Source organism: Callionymus lyra, chromosome 3 (assembly GCF_982586985.1).
Source record: "Callionymus lyra chromosome 3, fCalLyr1.hap1.1, whole genome shotgun sequence".
In the NCBI taxonomy this organism is placed as follows: domain Eukaryota; kingdom Metazoa; phylum Chordata; class Actinopteri; order Syngnathiformes; family Callionymidae; genus Callionymus; species Callionymus lyra.
In genome coordinates, this window is record NC_141820.1 from 10,758,966 (window position 1) to 10,777,198 (window position 18,233).

At 36.8% G+C, this 18,233-nt stretch overlaps 1 protein-coding gene across 2 annotated transcripts in view; it reads left to right on the forward strand.

The window, feature by feature from the left end:
- trps1 (trichorhinophalangeal syndrome I) overlaps positions 1 to 18,233 on the forward strand; it is a 112,824-nt gene that overhangs the window by 45,233 nt on the left and 49,358 nt on the right. For both annotated transcript variants that reach the window (XM_087786433.1, XM_087786434.1), the window contains exons 6-8: positions 332 to 503; positions 2,053 to 2,293; positions 5,402 to 6,191. In XM_087786433.1, the coding sequence (XP_087642559.1) occupies positions 332 to 503; positions 2,053 to 2,293; positions 5,402 to 6,191 (1,203 nt within the window). The remainder of the gene's footprint in view (positions 1 to 331; positions 504 to 2,052; positions 2,294 to 5,401; positions 6,192 to 18,233) is intronic.

An 18,233-nucleotide genomic window follows, 5' to 3' on the forward strand; every position in this document is an offset into this window, starting at 1 on the left:
TATCGTATGAGCCGTACACACTTACAGCCGTTAAAAAAACTAGCTGCTAATTAAAAAGAGGCTGATTAGTAAGACTCAGGCACATATAATATAATATATGAACAAGTGTGAAGTTAATTGTTCCCATTTGGAGGATAGCAATAAGTCCCTCGTCGCCACAAATTCACCCACACGGTGCCAGCTGCCAGGGAAGCTGGCGCAGCTGTGGCGTGTGCTATAAAGATGGTTAGCAGCAGAAACGAAGGTGATGTAATTTATGTAACGAGGCTCTTCTAGACAGTTGATGCAGTATTGATTATCTTTGGATATCATCAGCATCGTTTTCCTTTAGGTCTCCCACCCGTTCGCCTGTCGGAAGCCTTCCTGCCCCAAATGCAACAAGTTCCCTCCGTCGGTCAAACAGCTAGAACCTGCTCCGTCCATCTCGCCGAGCAAGACTCCTCCTGGTTCTCGAGACGCCTCTTCTGTAACGTCGGATCCCACCAACCCAATGGTCACACAAGGTACACGAACATTTGGGTCACAATTCTTAATGAGGATGTTTACTTGTTTATTCATCATCACTTGACTATATGAGGTCAATCCTAGTTCCAATAAGTATATTAGAAACCTTTCTTTAGGACTTTAAGGCACCCTTTTATTTTCTTAATAATCAAAAAAGAAACGTCGGTCTCAATAATCTGTCAAAATATTGGTAAGGCCCTGGCCCTGTAGTATTACCCCACAAAGCTTTGTAGTATTACTCAACGAGGCTTGCAGTTATAATCTGCGATGCTCCGTGGTTTAACTCCCCGGAACTCATAGTATTACTTCATGAGGCTCCGTAGTATTACTCCAAAAGGTTCTGTAGTATTACTCCACGAGGTTCCCTATTATAACTAGATCAGGCTCCATAGTATTACTCCATGAGGTTCCGTATTATTACTCAATCAGGCTCCGTAGTATTACTCGAAGAGGTTCTAGAGTATTAATCCATGAGGTTCCATATTATTACTCTATCAGGCTCCGTAGTATGACTCCAAGAGGTTCTGTAGTATTAATCCTAAAGGATCCGGATTATTACTCGATCAGTCCTCCTAGTATTACTCCATGAGGCTTTTAGTTATATTCTGCAATGTTCCGTAACTCGCTGAAACTCATTAGTATTACCCCATTAGGCTCTGTAGTATAGCTCCACGAGGCTCCGTATTATTACTCAATGAGGCTCCGTAGTATTACTCGATGGGGTTCCATGGTGTTACTCCAAAAGGGTCCATAGTATTACTCCAAAAGGTTCCGTTGTGTTACTCCACAATCTCTATAGTATCAAGGCGCCTTAGTATTACTAAGCAAGGCTCCGTAGTACTACTCTGTGAGCCTCCATAGTTTTATTTTGCGAGACTCCGTAGTGTTAATGTGAGACTCCGTAGTGTTAATGTGAGACTCTGTAGTATTACTCCGCAAGAAGAATTACTCCGTGAGACTGTAGTATTACTTCACAAAGCTCCTTAGTATCTCTCTTCAAAGCTATATCGTATAACTACATTGGGCTCTGTAGTATTACTCCGTAAGGCTCCATATTAGTACTCAGTGAGCCTCTCTTGTAGTACTTTTTGAGCTTCCCTAGTATACCCCACAAGACTATGAAGAATTACTCTTGAGACTGTAGTATTACTTCACAAAGCTTCTTAGTATCTCTCTTCAAAGCTATATCGTATAACTACATTGGGCTCTGTAGTATTACTCCGTAAGGCTCCATATTAGTACTCAGTGAGCCTCCCTTGTAGAACTTTCTGAGCTTCCATAGTATACTCCACATGGCTCTGTAGTATTACTCTGTGAGACTCCATAGTTTTACTTTGCGATGTTCCTTAGTATTGCTCTGTGAGGCTCCGTAGTATTACTACACGAAAATCCATCCTTTGCATCCCAAAAATACAGTAAATAAATAATGTATCCGTTCATAGTTTCAGCGGTTAAATCAGTTTCTCTCTCAGCATTTTCAAATGTAACATCTCATAACCGATCCAGATAAAGATGGACAGATTCAGAATTGTTTCAATGTTCTTGCAGGAGTCACTCACCTGTGCGACCAGTGCGCCTTCGCCACCACGGACATCGACGTCCTGCTCCAACACTACGACACTTGCCATACCTCCATCAACCTAAAGGGGGTGACGCCTCACGTCAAGGCCGAGGAGGAGTCCGGCGGAGAAAAAGAAGGGGGGAAGAGAGCGGGAGAAGAGAGGGAGTTCTCGTGCACCAAGTGTCACTTCAGCACAGAAGTGGAGGAGGAACTTTTCAGACACTACAGGTGAGTTAAAAAAAACAAACAGGTAACACTCTTGACATGTAACATGTTCGCCACTTGGTTGAAAAGGTATTTTCTTTAATACAAATGCCAAGATATCATTTCTCTCCAACACACCGTGTCAGTCACCGGCGAAAACTCCTGAGAAAAAGCGGGTAAATAAAATGGTTTTCAGCGAGTCAGGCTTTCGAGACAATCTGTGGAAATTAGAGGCAGCCTCTCCTGGGGCTTTAATGACTGATACTTTTGTCAAGTTGTTTATCGACTCCTGTTGTTAAGTGCAGGTATTTGGCTCTCAGCGGTCATCAATTCCTGGTCATTTGGACTCGGTTATGGCATCATTCTCACACCACTCTGGTTAACTGTGAGAACTCATAAAAGTTAAAACCCTAGTATTCAGTCCATTGATTAATTAGAACGGTAAAAATGAGTCTATTAAATGTGTGGTACTCACTTTTAGGGGTTTTCACCTTCCCTGTGTTTGTCATTTTTCTTTAAAGAAAAATTCAAGATGAATATTTAGCGTTAAATAATGGTTCATTCGTGGCTTTAGGTTCTAAATTTCTCCCTCTTGTGTGCACTCGTGATGTATGTTTTAATCTATAAAAAGAAGGGATCTTTGGCTGGTTTCCTATGGCAACTCGTGGAAGATAAGTGGAGGAGATACTGCATCTTAAGATGTATTATAACCTTGACTGGGCGAACTAGTCGGGGAAGAGTAAACACCTGTTTCATCAGCAGTCCTGAGAGAAGCATTACTTTGCAGGTGGACTCCAATATGATGCTGCAATGGCTGCATTTTTCAAATTGAACTCTGACAAGCAGGGACACTTTAACAAACAAGTATACTGATGTGGATGACTTGATAAAGACACGTGCTTGTTGATCACAGAAGCTTCTATCTTTGATTAAGGTTTTTGCTAAATCAGGCTTTTTTTTTTACAGAAAAATAAATTAAAAACAACATTTTTTTTTTCTTCTGTATTTATTTTGCTGGTATTACAATTTTCTACTGACACACATTGCATGGGTGTATGGAAATACAAGTACAATTTAATAGGTATATGTGTAAAAGTAATTCTAAAACTTTCAGAGGATCCTTAAAACGTCTTTAAAATACAATACATTCATGAATCTAATAACAAGGCCTGTGTTATCTCGGTGTCAAGGTGACCCGAATAAATGTTTTTTAGGTATTCCTTGTGTTGTCTTTAGGTAAAGGTGACCGGGAGGCCGGAAAACAAATGTGTTTGAGGTATCATTTGTTTTCGGGCCTCCGGGTCACCTTGACCCAGAGACAACAAAAAAGATGCCACAAACACATTTATTTTCAGGTCTTCGGGTCACTTTGACCCAGAGACAACACACGTGATACCACAAACACATTTGTTTTCAGGCCTTTGGGTCACCATGACCCTGAAATAACACAAGGGTAAATTGGCATTAAAATGATTAAATATAATTTTCAAAGATTTAAAAAAAAATGTACATATGACTAGTAAGATTTTATGTTAGTTTTCTCTTTTTAAATTCAAAAATCTTGTTTTATAAAAAAAAAAATTATTTCCCGAAGGACAGCATTGATAAAGTTTCTCCTATCTTATCTTAACAACTTCGGGAAGAGGCGTTTGTATTGGACGACATGGAAAGCTATAAAAATCAATGAGAATTTTCTGTCGAACCAAATTTACTTCATGGCTGAAAGTGTTTACTGATAATAAAACCAATAATACATATGAAGAACTGTGTATTCCAATCAAATCATTATTGCATTAATAATTGATTTTTCTTTTTTCCATGTTTGGTTTATCATTAAAAAAATAAATGTTGGTCTCAAAACGCTTAGATCCAAATCTGTTTACATTGTAGAAACCCTTTAAAGTATAAATTATATATATATATATTTATGGCACTAAGTGAAGAACTAGTTAGTGCTGCTGATGACAAAGTAAAATAGAGGTTAGCCGGAGGATAAGGGCAGACAAGCTGGTGGATTGAGAGTAGGAAGAAAAAAAAAAAGAAAACCTGCGAGTATGTTTGGCTGAATTAAGAGTCAGATCTTGTCCTTAAGAGAATCTAAACCCCAGGTCGAGGAGCTCAATTCAAATAAAAGTGAAGTAAAGACAGAGCGTTTCCCACCATTCATTTAATTTAAATAGACTGATTCTGAGGGACAAAGTTTAAAGAACAAAAAAATCAATTGAATAAAACGCTGATTAGAAACGAAATATCCCTCAAAGCCGACAAACTGTATATAAAACTTCCAAAAAGACAAGTGACTGACAGCACTAAGTGAGGGATGAAATGAGAACACTCTATGGGTTTATATAGTAATAGTGATGTGTTGATGAGGCTTCATGATACAGTTTCTTCATTTTGAAAGACCACTACTGTAGATGTCACTCTCTGCTTCTCAATCTTTGATCTACCAATTCAGGTCTTTCAAAATGAAGACAATGTATCATGATACCCCATCACCTGTTTCATGAAACATCCATTTAGAACGGAAGAATTGATAATGTCAAGGTTAATTTTGTGATAACGATAATAAAAGGTCAAGCACTTTTGTACCTTTTAACCTTAAGTACGGGTCGATGAAGCTTCATGAAACAGTTAATGAGGTATCATGATACATTGTCTTCATTTCTAAAAGACCACTAGATGGTGCTCTAGGTTTTATGGATTTAGTAGATCAGAGTCAGAGATTATAAAGCTGAGAGAGCTTCATGAAACAGCTGATGATGTATCATGATGTGTTTTCATTTTAAAAGGTGACTATAAGTTTAAAAATGAATTTGTAGATATGAGCAAAATATATATAAAAAAAAAACACCATTAAAGTTCCATCTAGTACTAGTGGTCTTTCAAAATGACGACACTATCATGATACCTTGTCAAGTGTTTCATGAGGCTTCGTCAACATATGTATAATCAATAGTTACCTCTACTTGTGTAGACGTAAGACATTTCAACACCAAACACAATAAAGCACTAAAACTTGACTTACCGTTTTCTTTATGGCAACGATATCTATGTGTCACTTACCCTTCCTCAGTCATTCCAATGGAAGTCATGGAAGAAGTTTGACTTCAATTCCATCTCCTTCCACAGGCGGGTCCACGCGTGTTGCCGCTGTCGACACTGCGACTTCACGGCCCCCGACTCGTCGGCCCTGCTGGACCATTTCAACTCGGCCCACTGCCGGGACTCCTCGCCCTCGCTGAGCTCCATGACCACCCTCTCGCTGCCCACCTCGCTGACCACCTCGCTCACGCCCTCGCTGACCTTCTCCGCCAACGGCTGCTCGGCGCCCTCTACCTTGGCCATCAAAGAGGAGAGCAAGGGCGACCTTCGCTTCCTCTACTCGCTGGCGCCGCCCGAAGGACGGCTGGCGGAGGGAGGGCGGGACGAGGCGGCGGGGTCGGTCAAGTGCGAGGGAGGCGAGGAGAAGGACCGGGAGCGCGAGAAAGGTTGGATTCTGGGAGACACCAGAGGGATCGGGGAGAGAGGAGGGGAGCAAGCCCATGGCCTCCTGTGGGTCCCGAAGGAGAGGATGGTCCCCGACAGAACCATGGGAACCGGTAGCCCCTCCATCTACCCTTCGTCGCTGTCGCTTCCCTTCGTTTCTGCCAACCACGAGGCCTCGCAGCAGAAAAGAGGCGTGGCCTCCCCCAGCATGGTTTACCTGGGAGACACCAAGTCCTTTTTGGGAGATACCAAGTCCTTTTTGGGAGACGCAAAGCTCTACGGCGGAGGAGGAGGAGGGAGGAACGGAGGCACCAACATGGTGGAGAAACAATTACCGTCTCAGCCGCACACGGCAGGAGGCGGAGTTGGAAGTGGAGGCGCACATGATGGAAAAGGAGGAACCTCTAAAGAAGAGTCCCAATCCCTGCTCCGGGTAAGAAAGATCTGTTGCTTTTTTTTCTGTTTTTTTTTTCCATTTGCTTCTCTGGATAATCCTGTCTTTGTCACAGCTATTGGGTTTGGGCTCAGATATCACACGATAAAGGAGGTGTATTGAGCTCTACCTTTCTGCCTCCTTCCTGCTGAGAGCTTTTATTGTGAAAGTGTCGTTAATAATATGCCTTCATCTTGGGGTTCTTTGTGTCAGACGGGGATTAGAGCGTTGGCAGCAAACAGCTGGAATCAAATCCATAATCTAGTTTTGAATGAAGCAACCTATTTGTTGTGTCTTGTGGCTCGAGGACCCATTGAAATTACCAAAAATGAAAAATCGGAAGGCACCAAATATACTGACAAAAGAAAAACGTTGTGTTACTGTGTTTTTTGGACCTTAAAGCACACTAGCAATAATACAGAAGCTTGTGGAGTAAAAGTATGAAGCCCAATGGAGTTAAGGCCTAAAGTAATAGTACAAAGCCTCGCCGACTAAAAGTAAGAAGCCTCAATGAGTAATAGTACGTTGTCTCGCTGAGTAATAGTACAAAGCCTCGCAGAGTAATAGTACGATGCCTAGCTGAGTAATGGTACAAAGCCTCGCAGAGTAATAGTAAGAAGCCTCAATGAGTAGTAGTACGAAGCCTCGCCGAGTAATAGTAAGAAGCCTCAATGAGTAATAGTACGAAGCTTCGCTGAGTAATAGTACAAAGCCTCGCCGAGTAATAGTAAGAAGCCTCAGTGAGTAATAGTATGAAGCCTTGCTGAGTAATAGTACGAGCCTCGCCGAGTAATAGTGAGAAGCCTCAATGAGTATTAGTACGAAGCCTCGCTGAGTAATAGTACAAAGCCTCGCTGAGTAATAGTACGAAGCCTCGCTGAGTAATAGTACGAAGCCTCGCTGAGTAATAGCAGGAAGCTTTGCCGAGTAATAGTACGAAGCCTCGCTGAGTAATAGTTCGAAGCCTCAATGAGTAATAGTACGAAGCCTCAATGAGTAATAGTACGAAGCCTCGCTGACTGATTCTACAAAGACTTGCCGAGTAATATCACAAAGCATCGCTTTCTAATGGTACAAAGCCTCACTGAGTAATAGTACAAGCCTCGCTGAGTAATGGTACAAGCCTCGCTGAGTAATGGTACAAAGCAAGCAAGGCCTCACCGAGTGGCATCGTAGCTTTTCAAAGTCTTACTAAAATATTTATATTTTAAGTGCACTTTAAATAACAATATATGAAACACTTGTTTCTCAACAATTTGCAGTGCCATGATTTTTGGTTTCACAATTTTCTTAATGTACCAGACGTTACCACCTGTGAGAATAATGCCACATCCTGTATCAACCTGGCAGTTTTCAGCCAACACTAAGTAGTGGTAAAATCTAAAAGTATGAGGCAGGAAACATCAAGTATGGTTTTAAGGCCGGATTTAAAATAATTGCCAGATATATGTTTAACAAGTAAAAAGTAAGGAACATTACTAAATGTTCTCTATATGTTTTAAAGCATTTGATGTCATTCTTAAGAGTTCCCCGGTGTTTATGGGGCCACATATTTTCCATTAATAAACGTATTTACTATCATAAATAGTAGTTATACTCTTGGTTATGAAGTTGTTGTTCATTGTCCGCACGATTCCATGACGTCACTTCCGACACTTTTCCACTTTCTCTGTGCGGACAAAGTTAGACTCCAGCGACCGCACAGATAAACTTTCCCGTTGCCGTGGAACTCGACAGTTCCCATGGTCACCTCCTCGTCACTCGGGTTCTTTCTGGAGCCACAGAGCTCCTCAGTCCTCGCTGATGTCATGGACTGGCAAGAAGCGTCTGCGGCCGCCGCGCTCGCATGATCGAATGTGATGGGAATCGTTTGTGGTGTCAGTTCTGTGGTAATATACGTGTATGAGTTGATTGTACGGCACAATATTCACATTTATGAGTCTGCGTGTATAAATATATATGTGTGTGTGTGTGTGAGTGTGTGTGAGCTCGTGAGGTGTTGGCACTCGCTTGGCAGAAAAGCCATGGGTGTGGTCGCGAAGGGTTTACTCATTATCTTGGGTGGGGCTGGAAGTTTGAAAAGAATGAGTCTGCTTGTGTGAGAAAGACGTGAAAGAACATTCAGATAAAGAACATATTGTAGATTAAAAAAAAAGACACAATGTTTTCACTCTTTTTTCAGTGATTTGACTTCATGATTAATCCTGGTGTGAACTTTGACGACACTATGGGTTTTTATGGATCGTATTCGAGGGTCTTTCTTATGAATCATTAAAATAAATGGGGAAAATAACATGGTAGAGATAAAAAAAGGATGAAAAGAAAAAGGTCAATAATTATATAATGTATTGCCAGAGGAATCTGAACCTGAGTTATCGCTTAAACTCTATATGGGAATAACCTTTTCAGCCATTTGTCTTCTACTAGCACCTTATTTGTCCTCTGTTCTCCTTCTAGCAACACACACACACACACACACACACACACACACACACACACACACACACACACACACACACACACACACACACACACACACACACACACACACACACACACACACACACACACTTGGAGAAGCTCTGATTTTTAAGATTAGGTCACAGATTATTTCACTCCGAGATGATAAACTGGAATCGTATTGCTTTATTACATTACTTTCTAAAAACAATGGAATGTAATGTGTTTTTATTGTCATTATATTATATATATACAGTATATATAAGTAATTTGAAGTACATTTCCAATGGTCAATCATGCATCTTGATTGCAAGTATGTATATAACATATATGTATATACAATTTGTTTTGCAAAATCAACATGTTATTAACAGTAAATCACACATTTTTTGAAATCTCTGATTTTCTTTGGAAAAATCCAAATCCCCAAAAACAGAATGTTGTAAAAGAAAAGAGCCCAAATCCCCCCTCAATCATGAATGGGAAGAGTCTGGGAATAGGCGAAGGATGGATGAAAGAAGCAACTCAAGGACTCAAAAGATACAAACAAATGGCCAAATTCATAATTCATCTCAACAAGTGTGGATCCTCCGTCCTCTGTTGGTTTTGTTTCCTCCCTTCTTTCTTTCTCCTCGCATCGATCTCTCGCTGTCCTTTAATCTTTCAATTCTCTTTGGTTTCCAAAAGCATTTTTTTTTCCAACACATTGGACGAAATAGCAAAAGATCAATACAAGCCGGGCATTCAGACGTGCACGTATTAATCATGTATTCGTTCCTGAAGAACACACAATATTTTCTCAGAAAATATCCTAGATTTCAATGTTTTGTTTTGTCTGGGTATAATCTTGAATGTTTTATATTGTGTTATAGTGCTTGTTTATTTTATTTTAATGCATTTTTCTCATGACACATTTGCTTAATTTGTCTTTCAGAGTAACGAGTACACAATAAAAAAAAAAAAATCTATTTTACCTGGCTTTCTTAACAGTGCCCATGCTTCAATAGTGCCAAAAAAATTGAAAAAAAACCACAAACCTTGTCCAAATTATTTAGGTTTTCTACTCAGTACATGACATTGCAGGGGTGTTGAACTCAATCAAATAAGGGGTAAAAATATCTTAACAATTTAAAGTTGTGGGTGAAAAAAAAAATATATATATATATTTACCAACGATTGTTATGTAGTCTTTTCCTTCTCTGTGGCTCAATTAATTCTTATTATCTTCACTAAACTTTACAATTGTATTCCCACCCTCTGACCCAAGTTTTACTCTAACTGGAAGTCTTGGTACATGTGTTGAAATTATAGTTCATGATAACAATATTTCAATGTATCTACTTTGATTTTGTTCAACGGTACGACGGGCCAAGTAAAATTTTTCTATTGGTGTTGCAGAATTTACAGACCACATGACTCTTGACGAAGTCGTAACTGCTTCCATTTGTTTTCAAACCAAAATATGTCCAAACATCAGCTTTAAAAGCTGCTAAAGTCGACTGTATCCTCCTGTCCTCAGTCGTCGCGGGGATGTCATAGGGTTTTTATTGTTCCTTAAGTGGCGGAAGACATAATGACTGCTGCCATCTAGTGGCCGGACATTTAATTGCAACACAAAAAATGAACAAATGTTGTGATTATTTTATTTGTAAATATAAATGTTTTAGAAGTGTTGGGAATAAGAATCCGGTACATTGTGATACTGTGGTATCAAGGATATATTTGTAGTATTGTCGATTACTTGACTCTGGTGTTGCAGAATTTACAGACTACATGAGTCTTGACGAAGCAAAATGTGTCCAAACATCAGCTTTAATAGCTGCTTTAGTCAACTGTATCCTCTCGTCCTCAGTCATCGCCGGGATCTTGCTGGATTTTATTCTTACTTTAGCTCCGGAGGACTTAACGACTGCTGCCATCTATTGGCCGCAAGTTAAATTGCTAGACAATAATGAAGAAAGCACTGAGACTATCCGTGTTGTAAATGTACGTTAAAAATAATTTAATTAATTTGTTTAACACACACTTTTTTCACAAACATAAATTGTTAAAAAACAATGATATGAATAAAATGTCTTGAAAGCCAGAAAAAAAATGTATTAAGAAAAATTGAAAAAGTGCTTTTAAATATTGATACAGTATCGTGAAAAGAAATATTGCTTTATACATTGTAGTGTAGCCATATTTTCTGACACCTCTACAAAACAATTTTTTTTTTCTCATAAAAATAAGACCAAAATCTGCCCTGCTTTTTGTCTTGTTACTTATTTCTGTTACAACTGCTTTCATTTGTTTTGAAACCAAAATATGTCCAAAAGCAGCTGTATCCTCTCGTCCTCAGTCATCGCTGAGATCTCACTGGATTTCATTGTTGCTTTAGCTCGGGAGGACGTAACGACTGCGTTATACATTGTAGTGTATCTATATTTTCTTACACCCCTACTAAACAATTGTTTTTCTCCAGATGTTTAATTTTTTTAAAAATAGAAATAAGACCAAAATCTGCACTGCTTTTCGTCTTGTTAGTAATTTCTGTCACAACATGAACTAGTACTGGTAACCATTTTGGTTATGACTGCTTACATAACGTTTACAATTACAAAACAATCCAACATTGTAGCTTCAGTTGAAATGTACGGCAGGAAGTTGTGTTTTCTATTCATTCAGGATTGATGTGTCAGATTCTATCTCCGCCTGGAATAATCACTGGTGGAGTGAGCGACTCCCAAATTTGTTTCTGAACTGACGCAACATTTTGAAGCTGAGTAAATATGATTCGCAATCTGCGTTGCTACTTAACCACCTCCTCAAATAAACATCATCGCATTTCACGCACATTTTCATGCGTTTGTTTTGTTGACTCCTGTGAGAAAACAACTAAGTGTTTTAATGCAATAATGATCAGTTTTGCCGGACGAGATGTTTGTTTACCTGTCGGCTGGTGTTTGTTTCTCATCTCATGTCGTGGATGTGAGTTGAAACGAGTGCTTTCACGAAAAAACATCATGTTTGTTGGTTTATCCACCGACGAATGCATAGACAATGGATACTATCAATAACCAGATCAACAAATTTCAACACATTTTCCATAATATACACAATTATTTCTGTTTGTTTTCTTCTTTAAAATGAACTTCACTGTCACCTTGTTTACTACAAATGTTTTATCATTACCTCTGCCAAGGAGGTCGCAAAGTGCTGGCGTTGGTTAAAACTTTTGTAAAAAAGTTGAATTCAACAGAAACACATTTTTAACAATACATTTTATTTTGTTGGTGTTGTTTGTAGGTTTGGTCCTTAAATATCGTACATAGATGTATATATTTGATACATTATTATGTTTTATTACGTAATAATAATCATAATGATAAGGTTGTGTAGTACTGAGTACTGTGTAGTTTTTATTTTAGATATTGAAACGCAAAACAACATAATGATTAATTATTCTTGTAGTATAGTATTTTTTTGTATTTTATATACTGAAAAAGAATATCACTGATGTTGATTAATTAAAGTTTTGTAGAAGTGATTTTATTTTTTGTATTTAAAAACAATAAAAATAATGATAATACTTTATAGTTGTGTGGTAGTGTTTTTATTTTATTCGTTTAAAAAAAATTACAATACTTTGTTATTTATATTACTCTCTGTCACTGGTAAGGTTTGTAAATAAAATAAAATAAATGTATCATAAATAAATCAAATAATAAATACATAAATAAGGGTTCAACGCAAACAGTTGTCAAATTGCACTTATTTCAATATGTATTTTATTCTATTAATGTAATTGTATTTTAATTAATTATTATATTTATCAAATTGTATACATTTTATTTCGTTTTATGTCATATTGTACACCTCAAAATATATTTTTCATAAAAAAAAGTTTTGTTTCTCACTCTAAGAGCAACAACAACAATAATTAATAAAAATAATCATACATTTGTTTGAACACACAGCAATGTTATGCAAGCTTATAATTAAAATATCTAAAAAATAAAAGTAAATAATACCTAAATGGTTTAATTGTAACATCAAAAAAAGAATAATGATAATGAATCACAGTTATATTGTAGTGTTTTATTTTCTTAATGAAAAGAACAATGATGATAAATCAAATTTGTGTAATTGTCATTTTATTGTTGAATAAAAAAAAATGACAATGATTATATTGATTAAATTTAAGTTGTGTAGGAATGTTTTCTATTTGTTAAATATAAAAAAATGAATAATAATGATTAAAATATTAATATATAAATATATATATACAGTAAATAATACTTAAATAGTATTAATATTTCATCAAAAAACATTTTTTTAACTCTCAATATTGCTTCAACATTGAAACTATCATTGATCGGCATGAGCTGATAAATATACATAAATCCAAGTGTAAAGAACAATCAACATTACACGCTCAAAACTTCCACGTGCACACGTTTACCCTAAAATACACAAGACTAGCTCTGGACTTGTTTTTAAGTCTTACTCACCAACTCAACTAAAATGTGTGTGTCTATGTGTGTGAGTGTGTGTGTGTAATGTCGCGAGTGAATTGTAGAAAAACTATTGTGACATGTTTTCAACAGTTTTGGGATAATGGTGTGTGTGCGTGTGCACATGTGTGAGGGTAAAAAAAACACATGATTGGTTTGTGGTTTTTATGCTCAGTGACAGTCACAGTGGCCTCATTGTCTGAGAGGAATATTACATCTGGCAAGAAAAACAAATGACACCATTTTTGAACCACACTCCAAACTACACACGCGTATCACAACAGACAGTCAGTCATACGAGGAGGTGACACTTGATTATTTTAGGCCGCTTTCATTCAGATGTTTACTTCATAACCTGTGATTTTAAAGGATAATTTTGGGGGGAAAAAATGTCGTTGTAGGTTTTTTTGTAGACCACATTAATTCATCTTTGCCACTTTATATAACACATTATGCGTACATTTATATTCAGTGTTTTTGTGTCACAAAACTGGCCTCGATTTAAATTTGTTTGAGTATATTTGCCGATATAAGTTGAGTTTAAAGGCTCTTTGAAAAATAATGATAATGAATTAAAGCTGGACGGTATTTTTTTTATTATTATATTTATTTAAAAATAAAAATAATCGATTTAAGTTGTGTAGTAATGTTTTTGTTTTATTTATAAAATAATAAAAATAATCAATAATAGTTGTGTGTAGTAGTGTTTGATATTATATATTTAAAATAATAATAATAAAAATAACAATAATATATTATATCTGTATAGTATTGTTTCGTTTTGTTTATTTCAAATAATACATATATTGATGATAAATTATAGTTGTGTAGTAATTTTTTGATTTGATTTATTTAAAAAAACAAAACAATCTATTATAGTTGTGTGTGTGGTATTGTTCAATATTATTTATTTAAATAATAATAAGAATGATAATAAATTATAGTTGTGTGATATTTTTTCTATTGTTTATTAAAAATGATAACTTTTTTTTACTTCTGTAAAATTTTTATTATTTTTATTTATTTAAAAGTTTAGTATAATGTATGCTAATAAATTGTATTTATTGTATTTTATTGCAAAATGAAGACAAAAAAAATGCTAATTTATTATTGTTTAAATTATTATTGATCTTTATGAAAAAGTAATGACAAAATATAATATTGATCTTGATGCTAATGATATTATGTGATAAAATTATTATTATTTATTATTAAAAATAATGAGAATAATTTCAAGAAATCAAAGTTTTATTGTAGTGTTTTATTTTCTTCATTTAAAAATAATAAGAATGATGATAAATCATAGTGTGTAGTTGTCATTTTATTGTATAAATTAAAAAAAAAAACAATGATTTTAACAATTTCAAGTTGTATAGGAATGTTTCTATTTTATAGATTTAGAAAATATAATAGTGATAAAAATAAAAAAAATCACAGTCGCGTAATACCTTTTTTTTATTTGCATTTAAAAATAATTACGATAATGATAGTAAATTAAAGTTGTTAAGTAATTTATCTGGATTTAAATATAAAGTCATATAATGTGATTTCCCAAGTTAATTTACCACACTTTGTATAAATATTTATCATATTTTTAAGCACAGTATTCAAGTATTCTAACACCGTCAGGTGAACCTCTTACAGCCTCATTAAGACGACACTCAAACCATTGCAACTTTGTGTTTTCCAATTATGCCTGAACATGTCGCCCACATGTACAAATGTACGAGCAGCGGCACATTAAAAAGATCTCGTCTTATTTTTGTGAACTCAGCAGAAGAGGTGCGAACGGCTTTCATTTCTTCTGGACCTTTCTTTTCTCTCAGTTAATTGCTCCATCTGAAGTATTTGTTTGTAGTGACAGGATACGTCAACTGTTCCTCTGTACTTCATTTACAACTACTGTCTCAGGTGCTTCCTTCCATCTGTCGTCGTCACTGTGTCCACAGAGCAGAAGAAAACCTGCTTGGATTAACAAGTATTTTCACTATCACGATACAGAGACGACCATATATATAGAAGTACTGTATGAACAAGTATATATATTTGCAGTATTGTCGAGTACTTGACTCTGGTGTTTACAGAGTCAAGTACTCGACATTTTACAGACCACATGACTCTTGACGAAGTCGTAACTTCTTTTCTTTTGAAACCAAAATATATCCAAACATCAGCTTTTAAAGCTGCTGGGGTCGACTGTATCCTCTCGTCCTCAGTCGTTGGCGGGATTCACTACGTCGTCACTATGTCCACAGAGCAGAAGAAAACCTGCTTGGATTAACAAGTATTTTCACTATCACCATACAGAGACGACGATATATAGAAGTACTGTATGAACGAGTATATATATTTGCAGTATTGTCGAGTACTTGACTCTGGTGTTTACAGAGTCAAGTACTCGACATTTTACAGACCACATGACTCTTGACGAAGTCGTAACTTCTTTTCTTTTGAAACCAAAGTATATCCAAACATCAGCTTTAAAAGCTGCTGGGGTCGACTGTATCCTCTCGTCCTCAGTCGTTGGCGGGATTCACTACGTCGTCACTATGTCCACAGAGCAGAAGAAAACCTGCTTGGATTAACAAGTATTTTCACTATCACGATACAGAGACGACAATATATATAGAAGTACTGTATGAACAAGTATATATATTTGCAGTATTGTCGAGTACTTGACTCTGGTGTTTACAGAGTCAAGTTCTCGACATTTTACAGACCACATGACTCTTGACGAAGTCGTAACTTCTTTTCTTTTGAAACCAAAATATATCCAAACATCAGCTTTAAAAGCTGCTGGAATCGACTGTATCCTCTCGTCCTCAGTCGTTGGTGGGATTCGCAAGATTTCATTGTTCCCTTAGATGGGGAGGATGTGATGACTGCTGCCATCTATTGACAGGAAATTTAATTGCAACACAAAAAAGAAGAAATGTCGTGAATATTGGTATGTTGATTGTAAATTAAAAAATGGAAATATTTTTAATTTACCCACTATTAAAATATAAACCATTAAACTATTATACCAATCTGACCAGAATTTCTTTCTTTCGGAGAAGATTGAGACATATTGGTATAACGAAATTTTCTCACACCAAAATATGTTGAAACATCAGCTTTAAAAGCAGCTGGGGTCGACTGTATCCTCTCGTCCTCAGTAGTCATTGTGAGATTTTTATAGTTTGGTTTGTGTAATGGCTAGAATCTCGCGGTAGGATACAGGAGCGAAGGTACGATTTATTGCGATAATGGAGTAACAAAGGTATATTTGTAGTATTCTAGAGTACTTACTACAGACCACATGACTCTTGACGAAGTTGTAACTTGTGTTATTTGTTTTGAAACCGAAATATTCCCAAATATCAGCTTTTAAAGCTGCTTGAATCACTGTATCCTCTCGTCCTCAGTCATCGCTGTGATCTTGCGGGGAAAACATTGTTCTTTTCGCTTCAGATGATTGAAATCACCACTAGGCCATCTAGTGGCGGAAAGTTGAATTGCAACACAAAAATTAACAAACACTCTGAGAATGGAATCATTTTACACACCGTTCAAATATAAACCATGAAAATTGAAAACGTAAAAAATAAGAACCTTATCTTTTTGTTTTTTAAATCAATACAGTTATATTTAATATTATTGATACAGTATTGTAGATAAAAACTGTAAAATGTGTATCAATATTATTTTACTTTAGTTATTTGTAGGTTTGTTTTGATCTTGTTTTTTCTTTTGTTTGAACAAATAGTTTCACATTTTAAACATGAATACTTGAATAATGTTACGTATTAATTTTAAACTTTTTACATTCAACTATGTAAAGTGTATTTGAATACGGTTTAAAAAGTTACAAAAATAAACAAAAAAAAGGAGAGTTTATTTGCATGTTAATTGTGAATAAAAATATATATATTTTATTTTCAACACTATTTATTAAAATACAAACAATTGAGATTTATTATCTCACCTAGTATTAAAAATACAAGTATTTAACTTCCAGTTCTTCGTCTTCGACTTGACAAAAAACGAGTTTGACTCGAGACTAACGTGGTGTCAGATCGGATCGAGGCGAGCGTTTCATTGGCCCCGACACGCGTCGCTTATATACATATATATATACATATATATATATAGAAACCTGTCATTGGTTCCAGCGTGACACCCCCCGATTGTTTCCACCCTTCTTTTTTTTTCCCCGAACCAGCCAGGTGTTTTTCATCACGTTGTCACGGCGACGATAAAACACAGCCCAGCTATTTTAGCTCCTAGCTGTAATTTAGACGTTTACATCAATTATTGTTGCAATCAGCTCACACACACTCACACACACACACACACACACACACACACACACACACACACACACACACACACACACACACACACACACACACACACACGTCTGTAAGAAGTAGTTATTCTTTCGATACATGCCAGGAGTTGCACATCCAGTCCTCGCTACTCCTGTGTTCTCCCACCATGTTTTCCGTGTGCGTCGCTAAGGTGTGTGCGACGTGTTTTCATGTGTGTGTGTGTGTGTGAGATGTGCCTGTGCGTGTTACACATGGAACCAATATCCAGGCCAGATGTTTCGTTTTGTTACAACAAGACTTCCACACGCCAGCGATCACACACACACACACACACACACACACACACACACACACACACACACACACACACACACACACACACACACACACACATGCATGTAGCACATCATCTTGGCAGCACTTGTATAATTAAGGAAGCTGATTGGTGAGATTAAATGTCCATCTGACCCCTGACCAGTAGTTAATTTGAATTCTTGGCTTCTCCCTTCTCCAAAAACTCGGGGTCTCTCGGCTCTTTTTTTTTCTCTTCCGTCTCCGCTTTCGTTTCCCCTCGTTTTCTACCGTCAACCCGGAATCCTCGCGCAACAATCGGGGTCTGTTTCAGGGAAGTCTGGGCGACGACGACTGATGGAGTTTGACAGCAGGGAGAAAATGAAGTTTGTCTGGAGGTGCTTCTCGTAAATGACTGCAAGTGCGATGATGAAGCGAGTCTTGGCCTCTGGATGGTGGCGGACGGACTGACTGGGTCGAAG